At 37.0% G+C, this 25,368-nt stretch overlaps 1 protein-coding gene across 7 annotated transcripts in view; it reads right to left on the bottom strand.

The window, feature by feature from the left end:
• The window catches only part of LOC126284259 (small G protein signaling modulator 1-like), a 263,420-nt gene that overhangs the window by 171,471 nt on the left and 66,581 nt on the right, over positions 1-25,368 (bottom strand). For 4 of the 7 annotated variants that reach the window (XM_049983060.1, XM_049983063.1, XM_049983061.1 and 1 more), the window contains exons 9-10: positions 20,979-21,103; positions 5,168-5,248 (exon numbers count right to left, since the gene is read on the bottom strand). In XM_049983060.1, coding sequence (XP_049839017.1) covers positions 5,168-5,248; positions 20,979-21,103 — 206 coding nt within the window. The remainder of the gene's footprint in view (positions 1-5,167; positions 5,249-20,978; positions 21,104-25,368) is intronic. The other 3 variants (XM_049983066.1, XM_049983065.1, XM_049983064.1) reach the window with 1 other exon arrangement.

Raw genomic sequence — 25,368 nt, forward strand, 5'->3', positions numbered from 1 at the left:
CAAATGCTTTTCAGTGCCAGAGATGTTTATTTCTATGTCCTCCATTTGAGAGTTTGTGCAACAGTTAAACAATGGTAACTCTGTAGAATCTTCCTGTGTGAATAATTTTTTAAATGCAAGATTTAAGACTTCAGCTTTCTTTTTGCTGTCTGCTTTTTTCACAGCAGTGAGTCACAGTATAAAAGTTTTTTTATACATTTGGCAATTTTATGTAGAATTGTAATTTTCTAGGATTGTCAGACTGTTATTTGCACCATGCATAGCTCTAATACCTACTGACTTTGGCCTGTCTGGGTTTTGCAATCTTTTCTATTTGAAACATGCCACAATCTATGTTTCCTTAGTGTTTTCGTAATGTTATTAATTAACAGTAAGATCTTCCCCAGTCTTATTTGACTCTGAGTGTAATTGACCAGAGCATGATACACAATAACCTTCAACTTTATATACAATTCCTCTATGTCCATAACATTCGATTTGAATTAAATGTATGGAGAATTCTAATAACCAGAATATTTATCTGCTCTGCCAAGCATAAAATCCCTCTAGGCTTCTTGTAGGATTTTTTAACTCCAACACCGACTGTCAGTATTCCTTCCTCTTCACTAACTCCCGCAATAAGATCAGATCAGATTGTCAACACTAAGTGTAAAATATTCCTGTTAAGTCTGGGTCTTCAAAATATTTGCTCATGATCATTTGTGCAGAAAAATTTCTTCCCACCTAATTGCACTTGGTACTGTTACTTGACTTAACAGCAATCAACTTTTGAGAATTTAACATTCACTCTATCATTAATTAATTCTCACTCCATCTTCGTTCTCACATTTTACTTTCTTGTGTTTAAATCAACGTACATTAATAGTAAGTGATGACTCGATTGTTCATCTAACTCTGATTTCAGGAAGACTAGCAACGATGTCAAATCACCGTTGGCGATACCCCATGTACATCTTGCACCATTGCAATTTCAGAGAACTGTTACCAGGACATCTCCTTTGTTAGCTTAGTGGTCAGTGCAGCTGAGGGCCTTGCAGACGACCCAGGTTCAATTCCTACTACTGGTGCAGATTTTTCCTCAGTTGCAGGACTGAAATGGGGTGCACTCAGGCTTCTGATGCCAATTACGGAACTACTTGACCAAGCAGCAGCAGCAGCTCTAGACCACAAAATTGACTACAGCCGGGAGAACAGTGCGCTGTCCCAATGCCCCTCCATATCGACATCATTGGGAAAGGGTGACACAGCAGGTGCATGGTACCGATGAGTCAGCCAGGACTTTTTGACAGAGTTTACGTTTACAGTATCAAGGTAACAAACACACACAAAAAATTTCCTCATCCTTTTTTCCACTCCTTCCTCTAAGACCATATCCTTCTAATAAATTCTATTCCCATTGCTCGTAAATTTCAGTGTCTTATTACTATTTTATGTTCATCAGTTCTGACAAAGGTTGTACATACAAATGTATCTACATGGGAGAAAATCTAGCACAACAAAGATGGATGGCGTCACGTTCTCTGTCAGCTTCTCAAATGTGACTGTCCAATCCTTTGAGCCTAGTAAATACCTCAAAAAGTGTCTTTACTGAAGGGTGTAGTCCTCTTTGAAAATTTCAGAAAATCATTTTTTTTTCTTTATAATTTAAAATGTTCTCCGAGATTCTACATTATTGTACTCTTCATTACAAGTTCATCAAAAACTCCATAATTAAGGTACAATGTGATTTGTGAAAAAGTGTCTCTAAAAACCATTCACAGTGGGAAAAAAATATTCAACATTGCAGCCAGTGAGGCAGCATGTAATTTCAGTGACAGCCTAACAGGCATTATGGAAATTTTGAATATGCTCAAACTTGAGTTAGGATCAACCTGTTACAGCTTCTGCACAAATGCAGATGAAAAGCACATCAAGCAAAGAGAGTGCAGATAACAGAAACTGCGAGTGACAGAAGCTGCCAAAAAGGCCTGCAGGACACCATGGCCACAAACAAGAGGGAAGAGGATCTCCTTCTGAATCTGGGATTGTTGTATGGTCCAGGGATTGCTGATTTCAGATGTGTGTAACTTAAATAGAAAATATCTGACCCAAAACTTTAAACACATTTTCTCCAGACCATATTTTCGAAATTGGAGGAAATTGGCAGGGAACACAACTTGAGAACAACATATATGAGTTTCATGCCATCATTCGAAATTCAATTCTCTATCTGTGAGTGCAGAAATTTTGCAATATCTTCAGAAGTCTATTTTCAGTGGATGCTTTTGGATCAATGTTTTGGGGGCAGGGGGGAAGTGGCGTTTGTTTCAACAAGTCACCCCTTTGTTGTAACTTAAAATTTTTCAATTGTGCTGTGTATGTATGAAAGAAAATATATTGGAAAAGGCTTGTGCAAAATTAGTTTATTAGAGGTCCAATATGAGGGCTTTGGGAATTTCTGCCAATGACCAATATTCTGCTGCAAGGGGTCCTTTCACCTGGTGCAGCGGTTACCGGGAGTGTCCGGTGTGGACACAGAAATGATTTGTTAAAAACAGAAGTGTAAGGAATAAAACTACACCACCATATTTAGTATTACTTTTTATTTTACTAAAAAATAAATCATCTGTTTTTCATGTGGCCACAGAGGGATAACCCCTTAACTATTCAACAATACAAGTGATTGTCCTATGTGAGCATTCACTAATTCAATGAAACAGCTAAACCAAGTATCCACTGATGCACTTTCTCAAATGAAATGATTGGGCAGTCATCTATCAGTGACCACTTGTGAGCCTGAAACCTTCCAGCTGTTCTCTATTCAATATTCTATGTCACACATATACTTGTGTGTTCAGCCTTTTTCAGAATCCATTTTTATTGTACTATCATACACCCAATAAAATTGTATTTTCATTGTATTTTAATAATATATTGATATATTAGTTTCTTCCTAACATTCTCACCCTGAGATAGTGAACATACAGAAGCATCTATTATGTTTTCAGTTACAGGACTAATAATGTAAGCACTGTTTGGTTGAGAGATACAAACTCAGACCTTCCTGCAAAACCCCTATTACAATATCCTACAAGATAATGTGGTAATTAGCATATAGTAGCAAGTAGCAAAGGTACTGGCAGAACTGTAACTGTGAGGGCAGGTCTTAGGTTGTGCATGATTCCTGCAGTGATAAGAGAATGCTTGTAAATGGCTAGTTTCTGCGTTGAGGTACATGTCTCAAAAATAATTTCAACCTGCTAAGCAATCTCAAAACAGCACATCCTCCATTGCACAGTTAAAACTTCTTTATTAAATTCATACATGGATAACAGACCCAACACCCTCTTTTTACCTTCTTATAATATGCAATTTCATCTCTCTCTCTCTCTCTCTCTCTCTCTCTCTCTCTCTCTCTCTCTCTATGCAATTTCATCTCTCTCTCTCTCTCTCTCTCTCTCTCTCTCTCTCTCTCTAAATTTACATAGTTTCACATCGCATTCAGTATCACCTACATCCAGATTATCTTCCTGAGTATATCAACAGCCATTCTTGTGGCAACAACATGCCCTCCCCTACCTGCACTCCATCTGCCCTGTAAATTTGGGCACTGATGAAGCTAAAGAGATTTTTCTTCTTATTGGAAAAGTTAACATGACACACTGAGGGAGATACTTTTTCTAAAAAAATGCCTTTGTTTGTTCATGTAGACACTTTCCCTTATATCCAAGCCAATTTACATTGCTTATACTTTCACGCCAAGGAAAGCCTCATGTAAGGACGAGTAATTTATAGCATAATGTTACCATAAAAACCATTTATGTCCAGAGGGTATAACATCAGACACAACATCAAACAATGTCATTGATATTGCACACTTTTCAACAAGGCAGCTACTTATCTTCTCACAACAGGCCCAACTCAAGATGTTAAGCTACTGGCTTGTTTAAATATTTTGAAGTTTTTGTAAAAGCACCTGATGTTATGCCTGACATTACATATAACGTTGCAAGATTGAAAGTGGTTCCTTTACATCTTTAAACTCTAATTTAATTAATTATAAACACCACCATTGATTCTATGAATAAAAACTTATGATATTAGAGTCCCTCAGTAAGTTATTTTATAACACGAAAATGAAAACAAAGAAGCAAAACCACATAGCAAAAAAACTGCAATCTAAAATATTTAAAATCATAAGTAGTTCTGATGTTCATTGTACTTATAAATCATTAAACATAATTGGTAACTTACTTTGAAAAACAGATGAACAACAGGTAACAAAATCTTCCACTGTGTCAAACTGAAGAAAACCAACAGTCAAAAGAGTCTTTAAGTCTATGACAGACAGAAAGACTTCCAGGTGCATGTCGACAGGTGCTTGTGCAAATCAGACTCCGAGTGCCAAGACAGTGCTAAACTGCAGCACAAAACAGAGTCTTATAATATCGAGTGTATAAACGTAGAGATTTTTAGTTCTTCACGTGCAAGAACATGCGACTGAAGAAAGACACCACCACCAACAATAAGCATTCCAGAATGGTTAGTAAAGTCAGGTAAAATACGTTGACAAACTAATGCAAATTCCATCACCTTACACAGTAAAAAATGCTGTTATAGATATTAATCATGTAATAGCAGCATGAAAGTTACAAAGTTTGTTAGAAAGTAATGCAGTCTTTGAGAAATGACAGTGAAAGTCAATAGCAATTATAGCAATTTTTGTAAAGCACAAATTAAGAGATGACAACCACCCAGTGAGAAATAATTCTACTATAATTGGAAATAATTCATTAAATGAATCAGAAGACTAACTGCCTCTGTCAGAAACACACCAGATCCAAACTAAACAATGTTTGTTACAGATAGGACAGAAAGAAGACTTCATATCATGCCACATATAAACAGAACAAATGTAAGGACATTCACACTATGAACACGTAAATGCATGGAACAAGTATGACTTTTCAAATGTGGAGAAACCCTGCAGGACTACTGCACAAAACACACCCAACGTGATGAATTGGCATTGTTACATTACGCCTATCCCTCAAAATTTACGAGTTAATTTTAAGATGCTACAGCACACTGCAACACAGACATGAGAAAAGAACACACTTTACTCAGAATGTGCACTCAGGTTAAAGACAAAGCAAACATTGTAAGTGTCAAATGCAGCCAAACTTACTACAAATGTGATATTGTTGATGTTCGACGAAAACTAGTTTGTCTTCGAGATGACTCTGTTGATACAGGCAGACTGCCACGTCTGTCAAAACAGAAGCCATGAATTTGGTTACCCAGAATTAGTTGCAACAGAAGTAGTAAGTGGTAAATATCATAAAGGTACACCAGAAATAAGAAGAGAGTAATGAACAGATTTCTGTTTGATCCATAGATACAGCATCAGGAACTGTAATAATTCTCTAGCTTAAACAGTTTCTACATCAATCCATTATGGAGAAGAAATTTGTTTATCTCCACTCTAGCAGAGCAAAGGTTGTCTTCTTTGTACGTATTCTTTCCACCACCTTTGAAGGATATGTATTTTAACTGAAATGAATTCCTCTGCAATACAATTCTTACTTATGCCTGAGAAACAAAATGAACATGGTACTAAAGCAAATAAACCATAAATTATTGTCTGGATGAAAAAGAAAAATGGAAGTAAAAAATAAATCCAAACAAAGAACAAGGTAAACTATAACATTAAACTTTTTTGCATGTGAATGACATCAGCAGTTGACTACCAGTTACAAATATTTTAACATATGGATCACTCTGGAATTAACAACTTTAATTTACAAGTATTGAACTATTACTAGGCGAGTCAAAACTAAAAAATAATTTTGCTCTGTTAATACTAAATATAAAATTACAACACAAGATAGATTAACAATTAATGTATTCACGAACTCTGAAGTTTCACTACCACTACAATGATTCACAACAGATGTGTTGCTATACTTGAAACGGAGAGTAGTAGCAGTGCATCTCCCTAACTCCACATGCAGAAATATCATTGGACAACAAAACACTAATCAGTCTTCAGAAACTCCAACATGTATTCTGGTTATTACTCACCAGCTTATTTTGCACAGAACCCTAACACTCACAAGGAGCAATCATTAAAGTGCCATCCAAAGCCTCTTGTTATACTACTGTGGGTGTAGTTGGGCAGTAGTGTTCCAATTTTCTTTGACTTGCCTTTTACAATTTTCATAATTTCACATCTATTAAATTTAATCTACAATCAGAGACATGACTTGAAACATTATTAGTAAACCATACAGATTTATGCCATGTGCCCCAAAAAACTGACACCTGTTAGTAAATTTTGTGTATTTAGTGAGCAAAATATGTAACACACCACACTCACCCCACAATACTTTCATAATATAAGATTATAAGATAAAAATTGCTGACAGAGGTCAGAAATCATATTAGCACCAATCTACAGTTTACATGAAAAATTTGTTTCAACACTTTATCCATCTTCACATTTTTGGCTACGACTGTGACGAAGCAAGCTGGGATATTTTTTAAATCCCCCTCGTTCTGCCATCTTCCTCCTTAAAATTTATTTTTTTCATGTCTGACTAATTACCATTAACATACATGAGTATAATCTGCATTTTCATAAAAAGGAAAGGTTGGCCCTCAGTTTTAAACAATATAGCACCAGATCTAATTTTATGCTTAGTTTTGTGTATGTCATCAATTCCTAATTTATTTTGACTATTTTGACTTACAAACAAATATAAATTCTGTACTAATTGTAAACATTTGGAGGAACACCTAATAGTATTCTTAAAGGATCTATTTGGCGCTATTCGAAAACGTGTTAGCAAAACCAGCCCTTAATTAATTCCAAAATAATTTCCAGTTTTGTCAAAAGTATTGTTTGCATAGCAATATTGGTTAATTTCATGATTTAAACAAATAATTCAACTTAATTCTTATAGTAGAAGAAACTGTTAAAAAGAAGGAAGTTTTCGATGTAGTCAGTTAATTGACTGAGCAGGTTAAAATTGTAACTTATGTAAATTAAACATCAAACAATGGGTAGTTTCAGTGCCTATTATTGTGAGGATATATAAGGGTCTGATTTTTGGTCCTGAGACAGTCAGTCCACAACCAAGTTTCAGACACCGAACCCATATTGGTTACATTAACTCAACTGAAATAAGTGTTACACCAATAGGCCGTGTGTTAAAGCAATGACAATATCTGTTCAATTTATTTGAAAGACTGTGAAATGTGTGGTTCTGTTTTTACTGCTCATAGATGTTCAACAGTAAACTATTGTAGCAGTATGTGGATGTTTGGCTGCAACCTATTAATGAGGCTTAACGAAAGTTGAACGATAGTTAACTGGCCATATTAAATGTGTATATTGGGTGGATGTGAACAGTGAAAGCAAAGAACCAGCCAGTATAGCAACACAGTGTGTCGACACCGAGGACAATCAATGAGGAAATAAAGCAAGCGATCATCACACCACCACTGTCAGAATCTATGATAACATAAAAGAGAATCAGAAAGTGGAATATATACTTAATCGCAGAATGATGCCCACAGGCATGAAAGGATATATGGTCTAAAATTAATACAATAGATACAGAGTTTCATATTAAATATACAAGGTGGTTATAAGAAAACTTTCACTGCTGGAGACAAACAGACAGAAAACTATTTACTGTATGGCTAACCAAATTTACAGTATTTGTGTTGCTAGTAGTGTTAAGTGTCATGACTTGCCATTAGGCACTGGTACAGGTACAGTGATGTGGGGTTGAAACACAGGCATCAGTGAGCATTACAGTTGCAGACAGTCAAGACAGGTTTGAACAACATAAGCAGGACTTTACTTATAAAGCTGTTTTATCAAAACAACAGCAACAGTGCTACTCCTTTTTGTGAGTATTAACACATTAAAGGAACACAGAGTGGTCCTCTTTCCACACAAAGGTAGAAGAACATTTTGGAACATAGCTTGGTATACAATTCATAAATGTTACCCTCTCATATGTGTATTAAAATGTGTTTCTTTCAATGGTTTATTCATTATTTCCTCTACCAAATGTCCTTACAAATGTTTCCACAAGGTTTCATTGTCGTACACTCACACTTTTTCCATATGGGCCCTCTCAAGTAGTGGAAGTTAATTTATTACCACCCTGTCATTATTGCATTATATTATAACTTGATGTCACAAAATAAACATCCTTGAAGTGCACTGTGAGGTGACCAAAACACTTTACTCCAGACAGTACAGCATGTAAAATAACCTACCTCTTTAAAAACCAAAATTAAATTAAATAGAATGAAATAGAATTATTCATGTATAACCATAAGCAATTGTCTTTCTTTTTACGTATATTCTTCTACTCATAAGAATGATTACAGTCTAAGTAATTACAAGGAAAATTAACCACAAAGAAACATGCATAAAATAGATGAACATACGAAAAGCTGCAAAGCCAGGAACATAAAGTCAATCCTCATTGTTTAAATATGAAACTAAAAAAACAACTTTAAATACGTACATGAATTCATCATTAACTAAGCAGTAAGACATATAATTACACAACCATTATTTATCAGTGCAACAAAAGGAACCCATTCAATATAATGTCAATACACTGAAATCATTTACTTTCAACAAAATGAAGTACATCAATAAATAAAAGTTTATAATGAAAGCTGCCAATTAATCATTCAGCATAGTCAAGGATACAGGCAGAACATTAGAAAATATTTAAATAATTTTTTTCAAAAAATAACTTTTTTGTGACTGTGCAAATCTGCACCATATGTATGTGGTTACAAGTACTAATACCCATATAGAGAGTCCCTAAATCAAATAAAGCAAAGCAATCAACAAAGTTAAACTATAACTAACAGCAGATAAAATCCAATTCAGACTCTTCTTTGCAGATGTGCAAAGCAGCACAATGAAGAGTTAAGTTAGCAGTGTCATCTAGCAAAGTGGTGACACTAAGAACATAGTCAACAGTACCATGTAAAGTGTACAGTAGGCAATGTGCCACGCCTGAAGAGAGAATGCCAGTTCCAGCCTGCGGGTACCATTTCAAAAGCACATTAACAATTCATACTAAAGTTACATTGTTCATTCAGCAGTCGTCGTGACTACTTCACTCAGTATGAAAAAAATTTCATTTCTTACAACATCTGTGCACATTATGCAAATTTCCAAGATTTTCTTGTTTACAACTCAACCAATGTTTTGCATTATTAAGATTATTCCTATAATGGTTGAACATGGTCTTCTTCAATCTAGGTGCAAAGTTTGCACCATTATTGAGAAAGCAACTGCAACAACCAGATATCAGTCAAATATTAACTTCTTCCTCCCCCAGAAATTTGACAGTCACAGGACTCCTTATGAGAGAGAAGTCTTGAAAATTTTTACCTGTCAGCAAAAAGTAATAGTTCTGCAATTCTTAGCAGACAATTTCTTAAACTACTGATTCTGTTAACTTACTTGTCTCCTTTTCTGCAATATACAGACAAGATTCTAGCTGTTCTATTAGCATGGCATCAAACATTAATTCTGACCTCTTTACCTACAAAACATTCACACCAAAGAGAGTTAGTTCTTTGTTAGCTGGTAGTCTACATACCTTTCTCTCTTTGGTTTTATTTCTATTTTAATTTTACAATACGATTTCCTAACACCTTGTTCTTTATAGTGTTACACTTCAGCAGTATACATAAGTATGTTTAGATTATGTTACCTTCCACTTATGGAAAACTGCTTCATTTGAATTTCTTATGGTTAGGTAATGGAAGTTCATACACTTCCCTCTTGCCATCTATACAACAATTTTCGAGTGCATGATGTCAAGTCTTTCACCAAACCATTTAATCTTGTTGAGGTTTCCACACTTCCACACAAAATTATGATATCACCATACCTAAGGTGCTGCCCATTAAAGCTGCAACACCATGAAGGCAGCGTGCAACAAATTTCAAATTGGCATAACATAGTGTACTACATGCTTGGATGTGTAAATTACCATTTCAGTGAAAAAGTACAAATTACGAAGGATAAACACTGCCTACATTTTGTGTATACAAGGAACGCTTGCACAGCAGATTTCTGGTTCATAAATCACATTAGAATGTTGGTTCTTGCGAGAAGATCTTGTTCTGCCTCATGTATGAAGCAGTAACATATTCCACCATGTGTCTGAATTCCACAGCAGGAAGATAGTCTCCCATTAGAATGTAGTTTTTATCATCCAGTAATATTCCTGTTTTTCCTGGTCAGGAAGCCATGATTGTCGTGCAATCACAGAACCCGTGCGTATGGAGGGCCATGCTCAACAACATACAGCATGCCAGAGGACACGTATGTAGTCCCTTGCCCATGCAGGATTACACAGCCACATCTCAGACACTGAGTCAGAAAATGGGCTTGTTTGCAACAAGATAGACGATTAAACTTGCAGAGTGATGGCATCTGGAGCACTACATGCTCTCAACACAGTGATCATTGTCATGGCGGCAGATAAGTGCACTGACAGCGGTACACCTAATGACAACACTGAACACAGGGGTGGCTCCAAGTCATCTTTTCGGAGGGTCCCGGTTCCGCGTACATCATCACAATGGGCGTACCTGTGAACGGTGGTTCCCAGGAGGAGAAACATTGTCAGATTGCATTTCTCACTGTCATATAAACCCAGCAACTATTGTGATGTATAGTGTGTTATTGGGTACACACCCAGATCATGTGGTTTGCACAGCTGGTAATCTGGACAGCAGCCATTACATTTCTGACTTGTTGAGGATGGTGACTCTGCCTTTTTTTTTTTTTTTTTTTTTTTTTTTTTTTTTTTTTTTTTTTAGGTGTCCATGACCTTCTCTTTCAACAAGATAATGCAAGACAGTATGTTGCCTGTAGTGGCCTGAATTATTGCTACACAGAGGGTGTTTAACTGTACTCTGATCAGCATGTTCTCCAGATCTCTTACCCACTGAAAACACCTGGTCATTAGTTGGTGAGAGACTGGCATGCCACCACTCACCAGCTGCTACTCTGGATGAACTTTGGCAGCATGTTGAAGCAACATTGAATGATGTACCCACAACTGTCATCCAAGTTCAATTAAACTCAATGCCCAGCCAGGTTAAAACAACTGCTGTCACTAGAAGTGACAGTTCCGTGTACTAAATGTCCCCACCTTGTACCTCAGCAGCCAAAAAGTCGAGACTGCTTTAATAACAAATAAAGAAACAGTAATGCTTTAGGTGTTCTACATAGTCTCCCCTCACTCGAGTACAATGGGCAGAATGTTCATGCAACCATGTGAAACTGTCAGAAAATTCCTCTTTCGGGGTGTTGTTCAACTCTCATGTCGCATTGGCTTCAATGTAAGTTATTTTGTCAAAGTGTTGACGCTTCATGTGCATTAATGTACTTTGTCATTTTGCAATAGGTTTTTAGTGATAAAACCAAGTCTCATCACCAGTAATTATTTTTCCCAGTGCAAAATTGTCTGCATTTTGCATTTCAATGACATTGTAGCATGCATCTAATAGAGATCAAAAATAGAGTTGGTTAATTTTGAGGGCTGCATACATTAAAAATCAATACATTGCTATACAATACAGTGCTATACTAAAATTCCTTCCTTCCCACTGCAGTTCTATGAGTATGATGAGTCTGAGAATAGTGGCATTGTGGTTGCTTCCTACTCATTGACACGCTATCTCTTACTAAAGTGTGCAGAAGTGTAAAGCCACAACATAACACACAAGTTGAGTGCACAATTTTGCTAATGTAAAGTAGTGTGAAGGGTGAAAATGACCGACTTTGGGATCACATGGCCTCTAACAAAGCTATGTAGGGTGTATGATGAAAATTAAGTGGTGCAGTGTATAGAACTGCAAATGCGTCCCATAAGAAGAAGAAGAAAAATTTTATCCAATGAAACAAAGTGGTTGTGTCCTTGTTTATTCCAACTTCACCATGAGAAAACATGTGTCTCCTCCATCAAATAAAAACTAGCCACAAATCTACATCACACTTACATACCTGCAACCAAAAAGTACATTATCTGTGTATTCTTTTGGTCATGGCACCTTGCATTTTCAGGCCAATAGCAAGTTGTGTAGTTTATCATTCATTTGTGTAACTATTTCAAAGACTGCTGTAAATTTATTTTAAGAACTGATAACCACTCATCTCCATTTCATGTTTTCTTGCACTGCCATCACGTACATCATTACTTGCTGATCCTGTCTGTATATCAACGTGATTTTTAGACATTCTCTGAATATAGATTAGATATTAAAATAAATCTATAGCAGTCAAACAAACAAACACACACACAAAAAAACATTAATCACTGTTAACTGATCAGTCACTGTATTGGTAATAATTGTGATGCCTAACAGTTGTGCATGTAGCAGCAATGTAGTGAGCTGTCAGTTATGCCTGCAACCTCCTGAGAACTCACTCTCTTTTCTACACAGAGACAGTTCATTTGTACCCAACAATAGATTAAAGTGACAGGTTTTCAGTTAAAAGGGTCACAGTGGAGATTTGCGAGTTGAGTCTGCGAGCAGACTGAGACAGCAAGTTCAGAGATGACGCTAAAGGACCCACTGGCGAGTATACTAAACTCATTTCTGATCTCTAGTGTCCACATATAATTTTCGTTCAGGAGTCAAGGTGTATGGGGAAAACTTATGTGAATGTTTTTCTCTTCTTCAAACTATTCTGGAGAATGACTACTTTATTTAGAAATGTTGCTTAGTTATGATTTGTGACAACAACAACAACAACAACAACAACAACAACAACACCGACCACTGCAGCCACATGCCCCCTACTTAACACTGCCCACTCACAATGGACTGGTCGAAAGAACATCTGTTGTTCAGTTCAAGCTGCCACCATAGTTACTGCACTGATGTCACTTACATGTGACGAATAAAATCATATACCCCGTAGCTAGAATCATGCTGGACACACAGGCAGAAATTTTGCACACAGATTCAGAACCACAATGAGTGCACTCTCAGGAATCGCCATAATAATGAAAAAGATAAGTCGAGCCCTATTCTGAAAAAAATTTTCAAATTCTGGATAATGTGCCCAAACATCATCTTGAGAGGAATGGAAACTTTTTGCACAAGACTGGAGCAGTCACAATCTCTTTTGAACAGTAATTGTATTAGGAACTAGTATATGGACTTTTTCTTTTTTGTTGTTGGAAGTAATAGAGGCTGCATATCAAGCTGGTGCTGGCTTTTTACCAGTGGCAGCATTCCACCTACTGTCCACTATGTAAATGACTTTCTGGATTGTTTAGTACATGCTTTGTGTTGCCTCTTTCCCTAGATGGTGTGAACAACTTGAAATGGTATTTTGTCACAAACTCGTGTTTATTGATAAATTATATTTTGTCAATGTTTATGATTTTAATGTATTGATACTACAATAAATGGTTTCCTTTCATTGTACAAACATGTATTGAGATTTATAGCAATGACAAATTTATGTACATATTCAAAATTATGTATTTCAGGATTATTACTTATGATTTTATCTCACAGGTATACTAGTTTTTGAACAGCTCATCTACTACATCTATTTATGTTTTTATTGCACTGTGGATGATTTACATTTTAATAATCTAGATCTTTATTGCAGTTATAAGCAGAAAAATGTACACAATGTACAAAACCAAAAAAAGTTTAATGAACTTTTGTCATGCACATTTATGCTTAATTTGGATCCTTACATTAAATTTCATTTTGCTGTTTAGGAGAATCATCGTAGTACATACAGGACACTTTTAGTGCCATGAATGTTCACATGTTAATTTTCTTTCTGTTATCAAGAATCCTGACAAAGACAATACCCAAAATGAGTAAAATTATATAAGGTGGCTAAAGAAATTTGCTATCAAAACCAGAACTTGATACAAATCCACCAGAATTCTTTTAACAACAATTAATTTCAAATAAAAGGAGCCCTAACCACTGACCATGTTCGGGGATGAAGACCTTACTACCTGAATCCACAGACCATTGGAATGCTGAAGTTCATACAACTCATCTGAATTTTTCTTAACTAAGGTTTTTCTCTAAGATCAATACCAAATTTCTCAATTGAGCTGGTATTCATCGAAGGCTATCTTAGCGCTTCTGCTTACTTGCAACGTAGCCAATAACTATGATGGGTATGTTGTAAACTGTACTGTCACTTTTGCATCAAATGTGAAAACAAGGCTTTACAAATGCAAAACCTCCATCAGTATATCAACAACCTCACATGCACTTTCTAGCATTGCAGTCTTTGCAACTTTATGAATTATTGGTGATCTCATGCAGCACACACATTACTCTAATCCTTACTAACATGGTTGGAGCTTCCCATGCCATGCAGAGTTTTCGCAGCCTGGAATCTGTTAACCATCTTGTGAAGCTCAAATCTTACAATTTACTGAAATCATGTTCATGAATGCCTCCAAGTCTTTTTTCCACCTACCATATGTTTTACTTATTATTTTAAAAGTCACTGTTATCTATACAGTAAATATTCAACAGGTTGGCAATTGTTATTACTACCTTTCCCTTTCACGAGAATTCTTGTTCTTGACTAAGCCTAAAAATCAAGTGAAGAAAATTAATAAATGCAACAAAAGGGAAGACGTAACAAAGTCATAATGTTAAAAGAAAAGAGAGAAGATCTCTATGTATTAGACTAAGAAGAGATGAGCCGAGAACAATTCAACTAAGAAGATCCGGTGTGGGGAGTAGACAGCTCTCATTTGCATTGTGAGGACGCAGACGCAGAAAACAACATCTGACGCCGCCAGCACCAGTTGCTGTTCATTGGTGCTGACCTGCTTCCACATCCGCTCATCGACGTCAATGCGGAAATCTACATCTGACACCACCGGCACCAGTTGTTGCTCACTGTTGCTGATTCCACATCCACTCACCGACACAGCCTAAACTCTATGCCAGGTGAGCATAAAAAAGAACTTTATTGTTGGAGTGTAAAGATGGATAAACTGTGGAGTGAATTGTATTAGTGTATTTATTATACTTAGAGTGAAGTTTTTAAATGCTTACTAGACATAAAGCTCATAAGAATATGGATAACGTGAAACAAGTAGAAGAAACTCAAGAACCCACTTTCGCTATGAGAATCAGTAGAGAAATGCCAGAATGGACTGAGTTAGCACATTTAATCAAAGCACAAAGTGCAGCTTCAAATGCTCAAATGGCTTCTTTAAGAAAAGAATTAAATGTTCAGAATGAGGCTTTTAGAGCTCAAAGTCTGCAGTCAAATGCACAGAATGGGACTTTAAGGAAAGAATTAGGCTTAATAAGTTCTCATTTAAATGATACACTAGAAGCTCAGAGTTTTCAATTACATGAAACTTTAAATTCTAGATTAAATGCTGTGAATGAAACTCTAAAGAAAGATATACGTTTGGTACATTCTAGTTTAAATGCTCAAAGTGAAGTTCCAAATAACCAGAGTGAAACCTTGAATAGTCAAGCATCAAATATAGGTTTACTAAATACTGAATTTGACACACTAAATAGTAAAGTTGAAAATTTGAAATTAGATTTAAAGAAAGAATTAACGAGTTCTTTGAACATTCATGTACACCAACTGTTCCCTGACCTTAGTAACAAGCAGAATGATACTTTCCAAGATTTAGCAAAAAGGTCAGGATTTGATATTGAAGATGAATATAATAATGTGGAATCTGAACTTAGTGGAAAGTTAGGATCATTTGAAAATGTATGTAACGTTAAGTTTGATGCTGTAAAACAGAGACTGCATACCTTAATAGGAAGCTTCGACAAGAATAGCGAATTAATACCAATAATCCAATGACAAATTACAGGTATTAATACATGAATAGAAAATATACAAAGAAGTTTCCAAGAGAGGATAGCTAACTCTGATACAGTAAATATAAGTAGTTTTGAGGAACAATTTGAAGGGATTATAGATCCAAAAGTCACAGAGAATAGCATCCAGGTACATGTCGCCTATTGTTTCTTCCAAACTTTCAGATAGCCGAAAGGTTGTGGATGACTTGTGGAAAGAATTTAAACTTATCCAGGATAAAGTAAATAAGAGGGTGACTTCTCCTAACGTGGTACTGACTAGTGAAGTGATGATTGATCTACAATGAGAGGCAAATTCAGGATTATCCAGGCAATTCCCTAAGTTTAAGTCAGGCAGGGATGTACACCCAAAACATTTTTTGAAAAGATTTAACCAGGCCTTGCCAAAGAATTAGGAAGATTCAAAAAAGATTGAATTTGTCATGGGGTACCTTTTAGGGGAAGCCTCAGAATAGGGTACTGTAAATATTGAGAACGTTTCTTCGTGGGGAGATTTCCAGAAGAAATTTAAGGAGAAATATTGGTCTGCTAGTGAGCAGGAGAAACTAATATCAGATTTGTGGGACCCTAAATACTACAATAATACTTGGGGTACCATGAGGGAATATTCTGATTGGCATCTAACACGGGTGAAGTATTTACGAGTAGATAATCCAATTGAGGAAGAGTGGTTAGGAAGAGTGGTTAGTTTGAACTTTAATTAGACAATTACCCATCTATGCAAGAAAAGACATCTTGTGTAGGGGGGGAGGGGGGCGCCTGGAAAATGGTTGAATAAAGACCATAGTGAAACTTAACATCAACGGGAAAATTCAAATTACAAAAGGAGCAGCGGAAATAATTTCAAAATGCATTAAGTCAACATCACGAACATACACCAGTATAATAAGCAGAACTGCAATGACCATTATCAAAAGAAGCATCCACTTTTGAATCTAGGTCCAGTAACTTCACAGGAATTTGCATCGAGTAATACTAGGACCCAGAATGGTAGTATAATATCCCGATTTGGTAACCAACCAGTAGTTATTCATAATGACGAAAACATGATGCGATTTGGATCCAGGGCCGAGGCCCAGGTCGCAGAGATACACTAGGAGGCCTGGTTCATGACAAATATGTTAATTTCATGCACAAAATACCTACAAAAGAATGGTTATTGCTAGAAGAGCAAAACTTAGTAACCAGTAATCCTGGGACCGTGGAGACTTCTGAAGTTAACATATTTATAGACTCAGGGAGTGAAGTATCACTCATATGTAGCGCATTCTTTTTAACTCACTACAGACTGAACAACACTACCGCTGTTACCAGTAACTGGAGTTTACATAGTTGGTATAACAGAAATGAAAAGTAAAGCTGGGAAACATGATACTCAAGTGAACTGTAGTGTTCGAAATATTTTATTTCGTCTAACACTGTTAATAGTACAGAATATAAACTGAGATGTATTGTTTGGTTTAGACTGGCTATTAGAATTTAAAGTCATCTTAAATTTTGAGGAAAATCTTCTATGTTTTGGAAAAGGGGACAGTAGATACTGGATACCATTTGTGACAAACAACTATATTGATAAACAAACAACTGAATATCAATGTCTGTGATTAACAGCTACAGCACAACTGTCACCAGAGATTGATAGTGTAGGTCATGTATCACATCGCGCTGACATACAACATGAAGTAAACAAGTCTATAATATTAAACAGTGAACAAAAACAAGATTTATATAAAATTCTAATGGAATATATATACTCGCGCGCGCGCACACACACACACACACACACACACACACACACACACACACACACACACACACACACACACACATCCATCCATCCATCCATCCATACATACATATACCAATGGATATATGTGTGTGTGTGTGTGTGTGTGTGTGTGTGTGTGTGTGTGTGTGTGTGTGCGTGCGCGCGTGAGTATATACCTATCCTTTTTTCCCCCTAGGGTAAGTCTTTCCGCTCCCGGGATTGGAATGACTCCTTACCCTCTCTCTTAAAACCCACATCCTTTCGCATCCCGCAACTACCCTCCCGACCTGGTACAGAAGCAGATAACCAGAGCCACTTCCTCATCCCCTCAAACCCAGAACCTCTCACAGAAGAACCCCAAAAGTGCCCCACTTGTGACAGAATACTACCCGGGACTGGATCAGACCTTGAATGTGGCTCCCCAGCAGGGATACGACTTCCTAAAATCCTGCCCCGAAATGAGATCCATTCTTCATGAAATCCTCCCTACTCCACCAAGAGTGTCTTTCCGCCGTCCACCTAACCTCCGTAGCCTCTTGGTTCATCCCTATGAAATCCCCAAACCACCTTCCCTACCCTCTGGCTCCTACCCTTGCAACCGCCCCCGATGTAAAACCTGTCCTATGCACCCTCCCACCACCACCTACTCCAGTCCTGTAACCCGGAAGGTGTACACGATCAAAGGGAGAGCCAACGTGTGAAAGCACCCACGTGATTTACCAACTAACCTGCTTGCACTGTGACACTTTCTATGTGGGAATGACCAGCAACAAACTGTCCATTCGCATGAATGGACACAGGCAGACAGTGTTTGTTGGTAATGAGGATCACCCTGTGACTAAACATGCCTTGGTGCACGGCCAGCACATCTTGGCACAGTGTTACACCGTCCGAGTTATCTGGATACTTCCCACCAACACCAACCTATCCGAACTCCGGAGATGGGAACTCGCCCTTCAGTATATCCTCTCTTCTCGATATCCGCCAGGCCTCAACCTCCGCTAATTTCAAGTTGCCGCCGCTCATACCTCACCTGTCTTTCAACAACTTCTTTGCCTCTGTACTTCCGCCTTGACTAACATCTCTGCCCTTACTCTTTGCCTTTAAATATGTCTGCTTGTGTCTGTGTATGTGCGGATGGATGTGTGTGTATGTGTGTGTGTGTGTGTGCGCGCGAGTGTACACCTGTCCCTTTTTTCCCCCTAAGGGAAGTCTTTCCGCTCCCGGGATTGGAATGACTCCTTACCCTCTCCCTTAAAACCCACATCTTTTTGTCTTTCCCTCTCCTTCCTGAAGAAGCAACCATCGGTTGCGAAAGTTAGTAATTCTGTGTGTGTGTTTTGTTCATTGTGCCTGTCTGCCGGCGCTTTCCCGCTTGGTAAGTCTTGGAATCTTTGTTTTTAATATATCGCAGCCATCTTGAAGACAAGCTGTGATGGTGCCACTCATGGAAACAGGTTGAACTAAGTTTGAAAACAAGCGGAAAGGATGTATCTACACACTGTAAAACTTTCACAAATGCAGAATGAAAACTGTATTTTTACAAAAATAGTGTGCATTTCTTTTGGAGTGACCCTCGTCCATTGGTAAGTGAAGCAAAAGAAACTGCGTATGCCTGCTTATTTTTTGTTATAAGTAGAAAAAGTCTTGAGAAATTCCAGTTCCTAGCAAATATACTTCAGAGAAGAAGAGAAAAGGAGGTTGCAGAAGCAATCTAACCAGCAAGGAAAGTCAGCTGACAATCTCAAGTAAGTTGTATCGTTAAAGAAGTGGGAGTTTACACACATCTTTCACCACTAAGTCGTCCAAAGTGTTAGAAACTTTATTAGACAATAAGAAGTGTTCACTGAAGTTTTTTTCTCTTTGTATATACACACTAGTTCTGTACCTGAAATGAAGTACATCTTTCCCCTAACTGTAAAGTTCTCTTTAAATTGGTCTTAAAAAAATTCTGTTTTTCCTTACAGTGTCAGTAAAGTGGGTACTGAATTTGAATAGGCTTTTTACTACTGGTACACTTATAAAGTTGTCTATTATGAAAATGTGATAACCATCATTCAAATAACTACCCACATGCAGGAATTTCTGAACAACACAGTATCTTACGTCCTCTTGCAATTTCATTTTTATCTTCTTGGGTTTTAGCACCTTTGTAGGGATAATATGCAAGGCAACAGCATGTTACTGAGTCACAAAGCATCCAGAATTTAAGTACCCAGTGGTGGTGGCGGTGGTTTCTTTTTTTGCAAGTGTGACATTTAGTACAAACTGGACTTCCATCAATGATAAGCTGTTCATATGTAATGATGTCTGAATATATCATCATTTCATCAGCATTATCAACCAATTGCTGGTATGTGGGGTGGGACAAAAAGAAAAGATTTTTGTTATAAAAAATTTATTCATGAACCTTTTCACAAAATTCATTCACACACCTTCAAAGTACTCTTCACTGAATGATGCATCTGACAAGTTCCCCCCCCCCCCCCCCCCTCAACAAACGCCATTTGAAAAGCTGTTTTTACTGCCTCCACATCATCATAACACTTCTCTTTTAGCACTTTTTTCATTCACTGGAAAGGGAGAAAGTCACATGGGGCTAGGTCTGTATAACAACAAAGCAAAACATCATTCTCAGAAGTCTGATGTGATACCAACACACACAAATTCAACTGCTAATCAGAAAAATAATGTACAGTCTTTTGCTATAATTAAACAAGCAGTATTCACAGTGGTCTTCACTTAACCAGCAAGTTTTCAAATAATCAGTGATCCTAAATTACCAATAACTGAAATTCTATTTTCACTTTTTTTAATGCTTTAACTTCTAAAGTACTGTGATCCAAAACTGTCTGAATCCTGCACTTTACTTTCACATGTCTGAAGGAAAAGGATTTTTTATAATGTATTTAACAGTGAATTGCACCCACTAATGCATCTTGTTACAATTGTGTCACATGAAGCACTGGTTCTGAAAAGAAGTGTTACATGCATTGTGCATGGCAAACCTCTCTGACAATCTGCAATATGTACTGTGTGTGCACACAGATCCAAGTTTTTGCTTGAATTTAAAACTAAGAATCTAAGTTACATTCACAATGTGAGCTAGCAATGGAGCAGAAACATATAAGAGACACAGCAGCATGATGCATACTGGTGTAAAAGCACAAAAATATGCATGTAAATTTTCCTAATACCATAACTGAGGACCTTTCCTGATCTGTAGCGTGTACATTACATTCTTTGTTATTTGTAAACTAAAATTTGTTAGTGTATCAGTATGATGATGATGATGATGATGATGATGATGACATACCTTTTATCAGAAATGTCTGATTCAGAATACCCATTCATCAACTGGTTAGGGGTCCATTTTATGGTAAGAGAACTTGCAGTTTGATGTAATGACAAATATCCAGGCAGAGGTTCAGTCCGGTCTTTCTGGAAATCAAAATAATCAATAAGGTCATCATGACCTCTAAGGAGCTTTAAAGCACATTCATTTTTAAACTTACTTCATGCAACCACTTTCACAATGACTGACAACTAGGAAACAAATGTGTAGCTCATAAATACGCTTATTGTAACTAATATTAAGAAAACACTATGACCTAACACAACTATTTCAAAGAGTCGACATTAGTACAGCAAAGAAACAAATACCTGGGTACACATGTATTCAATAACCTGCCAGAGTATACTGAATGTAGATAATGTGGCGGAGTTTAAAACTGAATTAAAGAACTTTCTGTTGGGTAACTCCTCCGCTTTCACTGACAAATATCTTCAAAAAAATTCTCAATGTTTAAGGTTATTTTAGAATTACAACTGGCACTCCATTGCTATTGTCTTTCATAATGATAAGTTGTTTCATTGTTCAGGTCTTAAATTAAGTAATCTGTGCATCTTTGATTTGTTTCCACATCCTACAGAAACCTTGATGCAAGATCCATGGAATACAACTAATGTCATGTCAGTAAGCAAACACACTGAAATAATCATATTTCTAAATATCACATTTGGAACAAATACTTTAGAGTGCTAGTAAAAATTTTACACTACACAACATACACACATACACACACACACACACACACACACACACACACACACACACACCTCTATATTCTAGCATACACATTTTCCAAGTTCTACCCGTTTGCCTTCATCTCACGCTTTACATTAATTTCTCTCATATTCTTCCACCAGCCCAAACACATTAACTATCTTGCTTGTTCCTTATCACTCCCTTTCACTAACATTTCTGGCTTGCAGCCTATTATCACATATACCATTTTTGCTCTTACCTAAGCTCCAACTTGTTCCCATACTTCTACAATTGTGTCAATGTGCTGCTGTGGGAGAGGAAGAATTGGGGAAAAGTGGCTGATGGCTAGGAGGCGGAGGAGGTGGCAGGTGCACAGGATAAGAATGTGTGAGAGAGAGGCAGCACACACATGGAACAGGAATGTGACAAGGTCACCAGCACTGCTGAGTTCATGCAGTGCAGAATAACAATGAAGTGGAGGAGTGGATTGGGAGGGAGAAGCTGGATGGAGAAATGGGACTCCAGGGAAGAGAGTGTGGGTGCAGGATGAGTGAAGTTTGGGTCCAGGGACAGAAGCGAAGGTGAATGACAGTTAGGCATGGAAGACAGCAATGCTGTCTGTTACCATTAGATAAACACTTAACATGACCACAGCAGCAACAACTGTGCCACTCAGCATTAATGCTCTTTATATATTAGACACTAAAGTGCAGTATTGAATTTGTTTTGCAAGATTGTGGTATTTCAAAATTATTAAATTCATACAGCAGGACAAAAATTTACTCCATAGCTAACAGCTAGTTTCATATGCAATGTAGTAGCGCACTTTATACTATGACAAGAATGTTGCTTACGTTATTGTTCATGTTCGATCAAAGTTATATGAGTATTTATTGATAAGCCACAGCATAAATAACGTGTTATAAGTACTTCCAGTCAATATCTTAAGACTGTGTATTGACTTTTACCATGCACCAAAAATGACCTGCACACTGCTTCCTATTTACACATGGATCTATGCTTAATGACAGTACTAAAATGATTCGGTCTTACATCTCTCTCTCTGTCTAGCCACAATTAAAAGATTTGTCATGTAATCTCTGTTCAGTAAGATTTAACTGTCTTTCTAGCTCCCTCAGTAATTTAACTTCTTGTGGTATACAATTGTGTCAGCAGTAACCTTTACAATATCCAAATTGCCATATGCCATTAATGATTACGCCTCATGTATTACTTCATGATCCTCTTTTACTACCTTTAACTCTTTAACTTTTGATGTTTCACTTAAAAAAAAAAACTTCCATGTGCAGATAAACACATCTTCTATTCACAATACTTCTCATATTTTCAACTTAACTAATATTAGCTCAATTAGAATAATTTATTCCACTCCTGGGGCATTGTCCAACAATCACTACAGGCCACTTGTAAACCAACTGATGCCTCCCAAATGTCTCCCAAGCATGTACAGTCCAATTACTGGTGCAAAACTGCTCTGCCTGGCATCTACTAGAAGGCAACTGATATATTAGTCACCAGAAGTAGGTTTTGATTTTTAACAAGGGTATCGATAATGGTGCCCTTGCAAACTGATCAACAAGACTTTGAAACTTAACTGAGCTTTTTATCTGTTGGCTAATTCTTTCTGCTTTTAATCTCCTGACTTATCTGCTAAACTGGTATTTGCACTGCTTGTACAGTTCTTTATATAACACTGAGTTGGTCAGACAGTGCATGCTACACCATTGCCTTTTTTTTTTCTTTCAGCTCCCGTTTCAACATCCAATGGCATGAACCTTTAAGAATATGTTCCGTTTGTTTTTGACCCCTCTGGTAGTCTTAACTAATTACCAAGACTCCTGACTTAAACCATGTCTTAGTGCAACAATGTTGATTGCAGACAATATACTCTTGTACTGAAAATATTTCTTAGTTTCAGTTTGATACTACATTTTAGTACTAATGTCTGACTTAAATGACCTCAGAGGCATCCACTTATAGCGTCTGCCGAGATGATGTGGTCATAATTTATTATAATATCAACTATTGCAGCTCTGCATTTGTTAACATTCTAGTGAGAGCTAGTCCAAGTAGATCTTTAGCCCATAAGATAATGTATAATCTGTAAAAAGTTTGATTTCCTGACAGGCTTCTACAGTGTTGATATTCAGATCTCAGAATAAGGTGAGTTATTAAACTTGACAATAATTTACTCATAATTCGATAAAGTGATTTAGGGACGTATCAGAATGTCCTGTACAACAAACAGAGAAACAGAGGCAAATACAGGTTTGAGCATTGCAATTTTGAGTCCCTGTCAACACCCAGAACACTTTTTTTGTGGGGTTATAAGATCACTTTTCCTCCAGTAAATGGCAACAAAACTACTTTCACAAAACTGCTGAGACCTATATGGTCACTTGTTGACATATTGCACCACCAGCAATGGAAGGTGAATCTTCGACAATGCCAGTTACTTGTGCTGGCAAAACAACAGAAAAAAAATCATTAAACATAGGCCAAAGATGCCGAGACAAAAGTCAGGCATTATGTCGTCAGCTATATTATGAAATTTTGCCAGGTTATAATCTTATCATTCATTATTTCACAACAGTAGAGATGCTAAGTAGCAGACAGACACAACAAAAAGACTCTAAGAAAGTGAGCTTTTGGCCAAAAAGATCTGTTTTGGAAACACACACACACACGACCACAGTCTGTAGCTGCTGAGGCCAGACTCATGAGTGTGGCCTCAGGAGCCAGAGACTGGTCACGTGTGTGCGAGTTGCATGTGCATGTGTATGTTTTCTGTTTCTGATACAGGTCTTGTTGGCAAAAATCTCACTTTCTGGCAGTCTTTTTGTTGTGCCTATCTGGGACTCAACTCTCCACTATATGGTGAGTAGCAACTATCCTTTCCATAGTATTGTTCCATTGTTTGAATGATATCTACTGATTTTTGGTGTTTTGTAATAGCAACAAATGTGGAACAAACCCTGCAATAAATGCTTCAATCACATATTTTGTCTAATTCTTTTACTTTATAATACAAAAATTATAGAACTTTTCACTTAGTATCCTCATACAATCAGTTTTACAATGAAAATCAGCTGAGAAACAAAGCACATGACGAAAACAAATTACAACAGTCATGTTACAACCACAATTGTCAGCCACAGAATTATTTGACAAGGGTGAACAGAGGGGTCAGAAAGTGTGACCAAGATTGTTCTCTGCCTGGTTATTGCTATGGTAGCTGTCCTGTAAACAACTGTCAACCACTTTGTCGCAAGAGTGTTTTTGTGAAGGAATCAGACAAATAAATCCATAGCTGAGGCCAAGAGATGGAAACCCAAATCATTTAATTTTTTTGACACATAAGAAGAATTACACAATACTGAATGCATTTGTAGCCAGCTTCTCTATTCCTTATAATGTCTCTATTGGGTCAGAGCACCATTATTTACATCATAAGTGTATTTAACATTTCTTTTAATGAGGATAAACAATTTGAACAGTTAATGACATCAGCAGTATTTTAGATATGCACTAAAATCTTGACGTCATCATTAAAAAGTTTACAGTTCAGTGCTTTTGGAAAGTTTAAAGGTAAAGTAGAACAGCTAGTAGACTCCACACAGAATAATTTGGCTGGTAG

The sequence above is a fragment of the Schistocerca gregaria genome, chromosome 8 (genome assembly GCF_023897955.1).
Source record: "Schistocerca gregaria isolate iqSchGreg1 chromosome 8, iqSchGreg1.2, whole genome shotgun sequence".
In the NCBI taxonomy this organism is placed as follows: domain Eukaryota; kingdom Metazoa; phylum Arthropoda; class Insecta; order Orthoptera; family Acrididae; genus Schistocerca; species Schistocerca gregaria.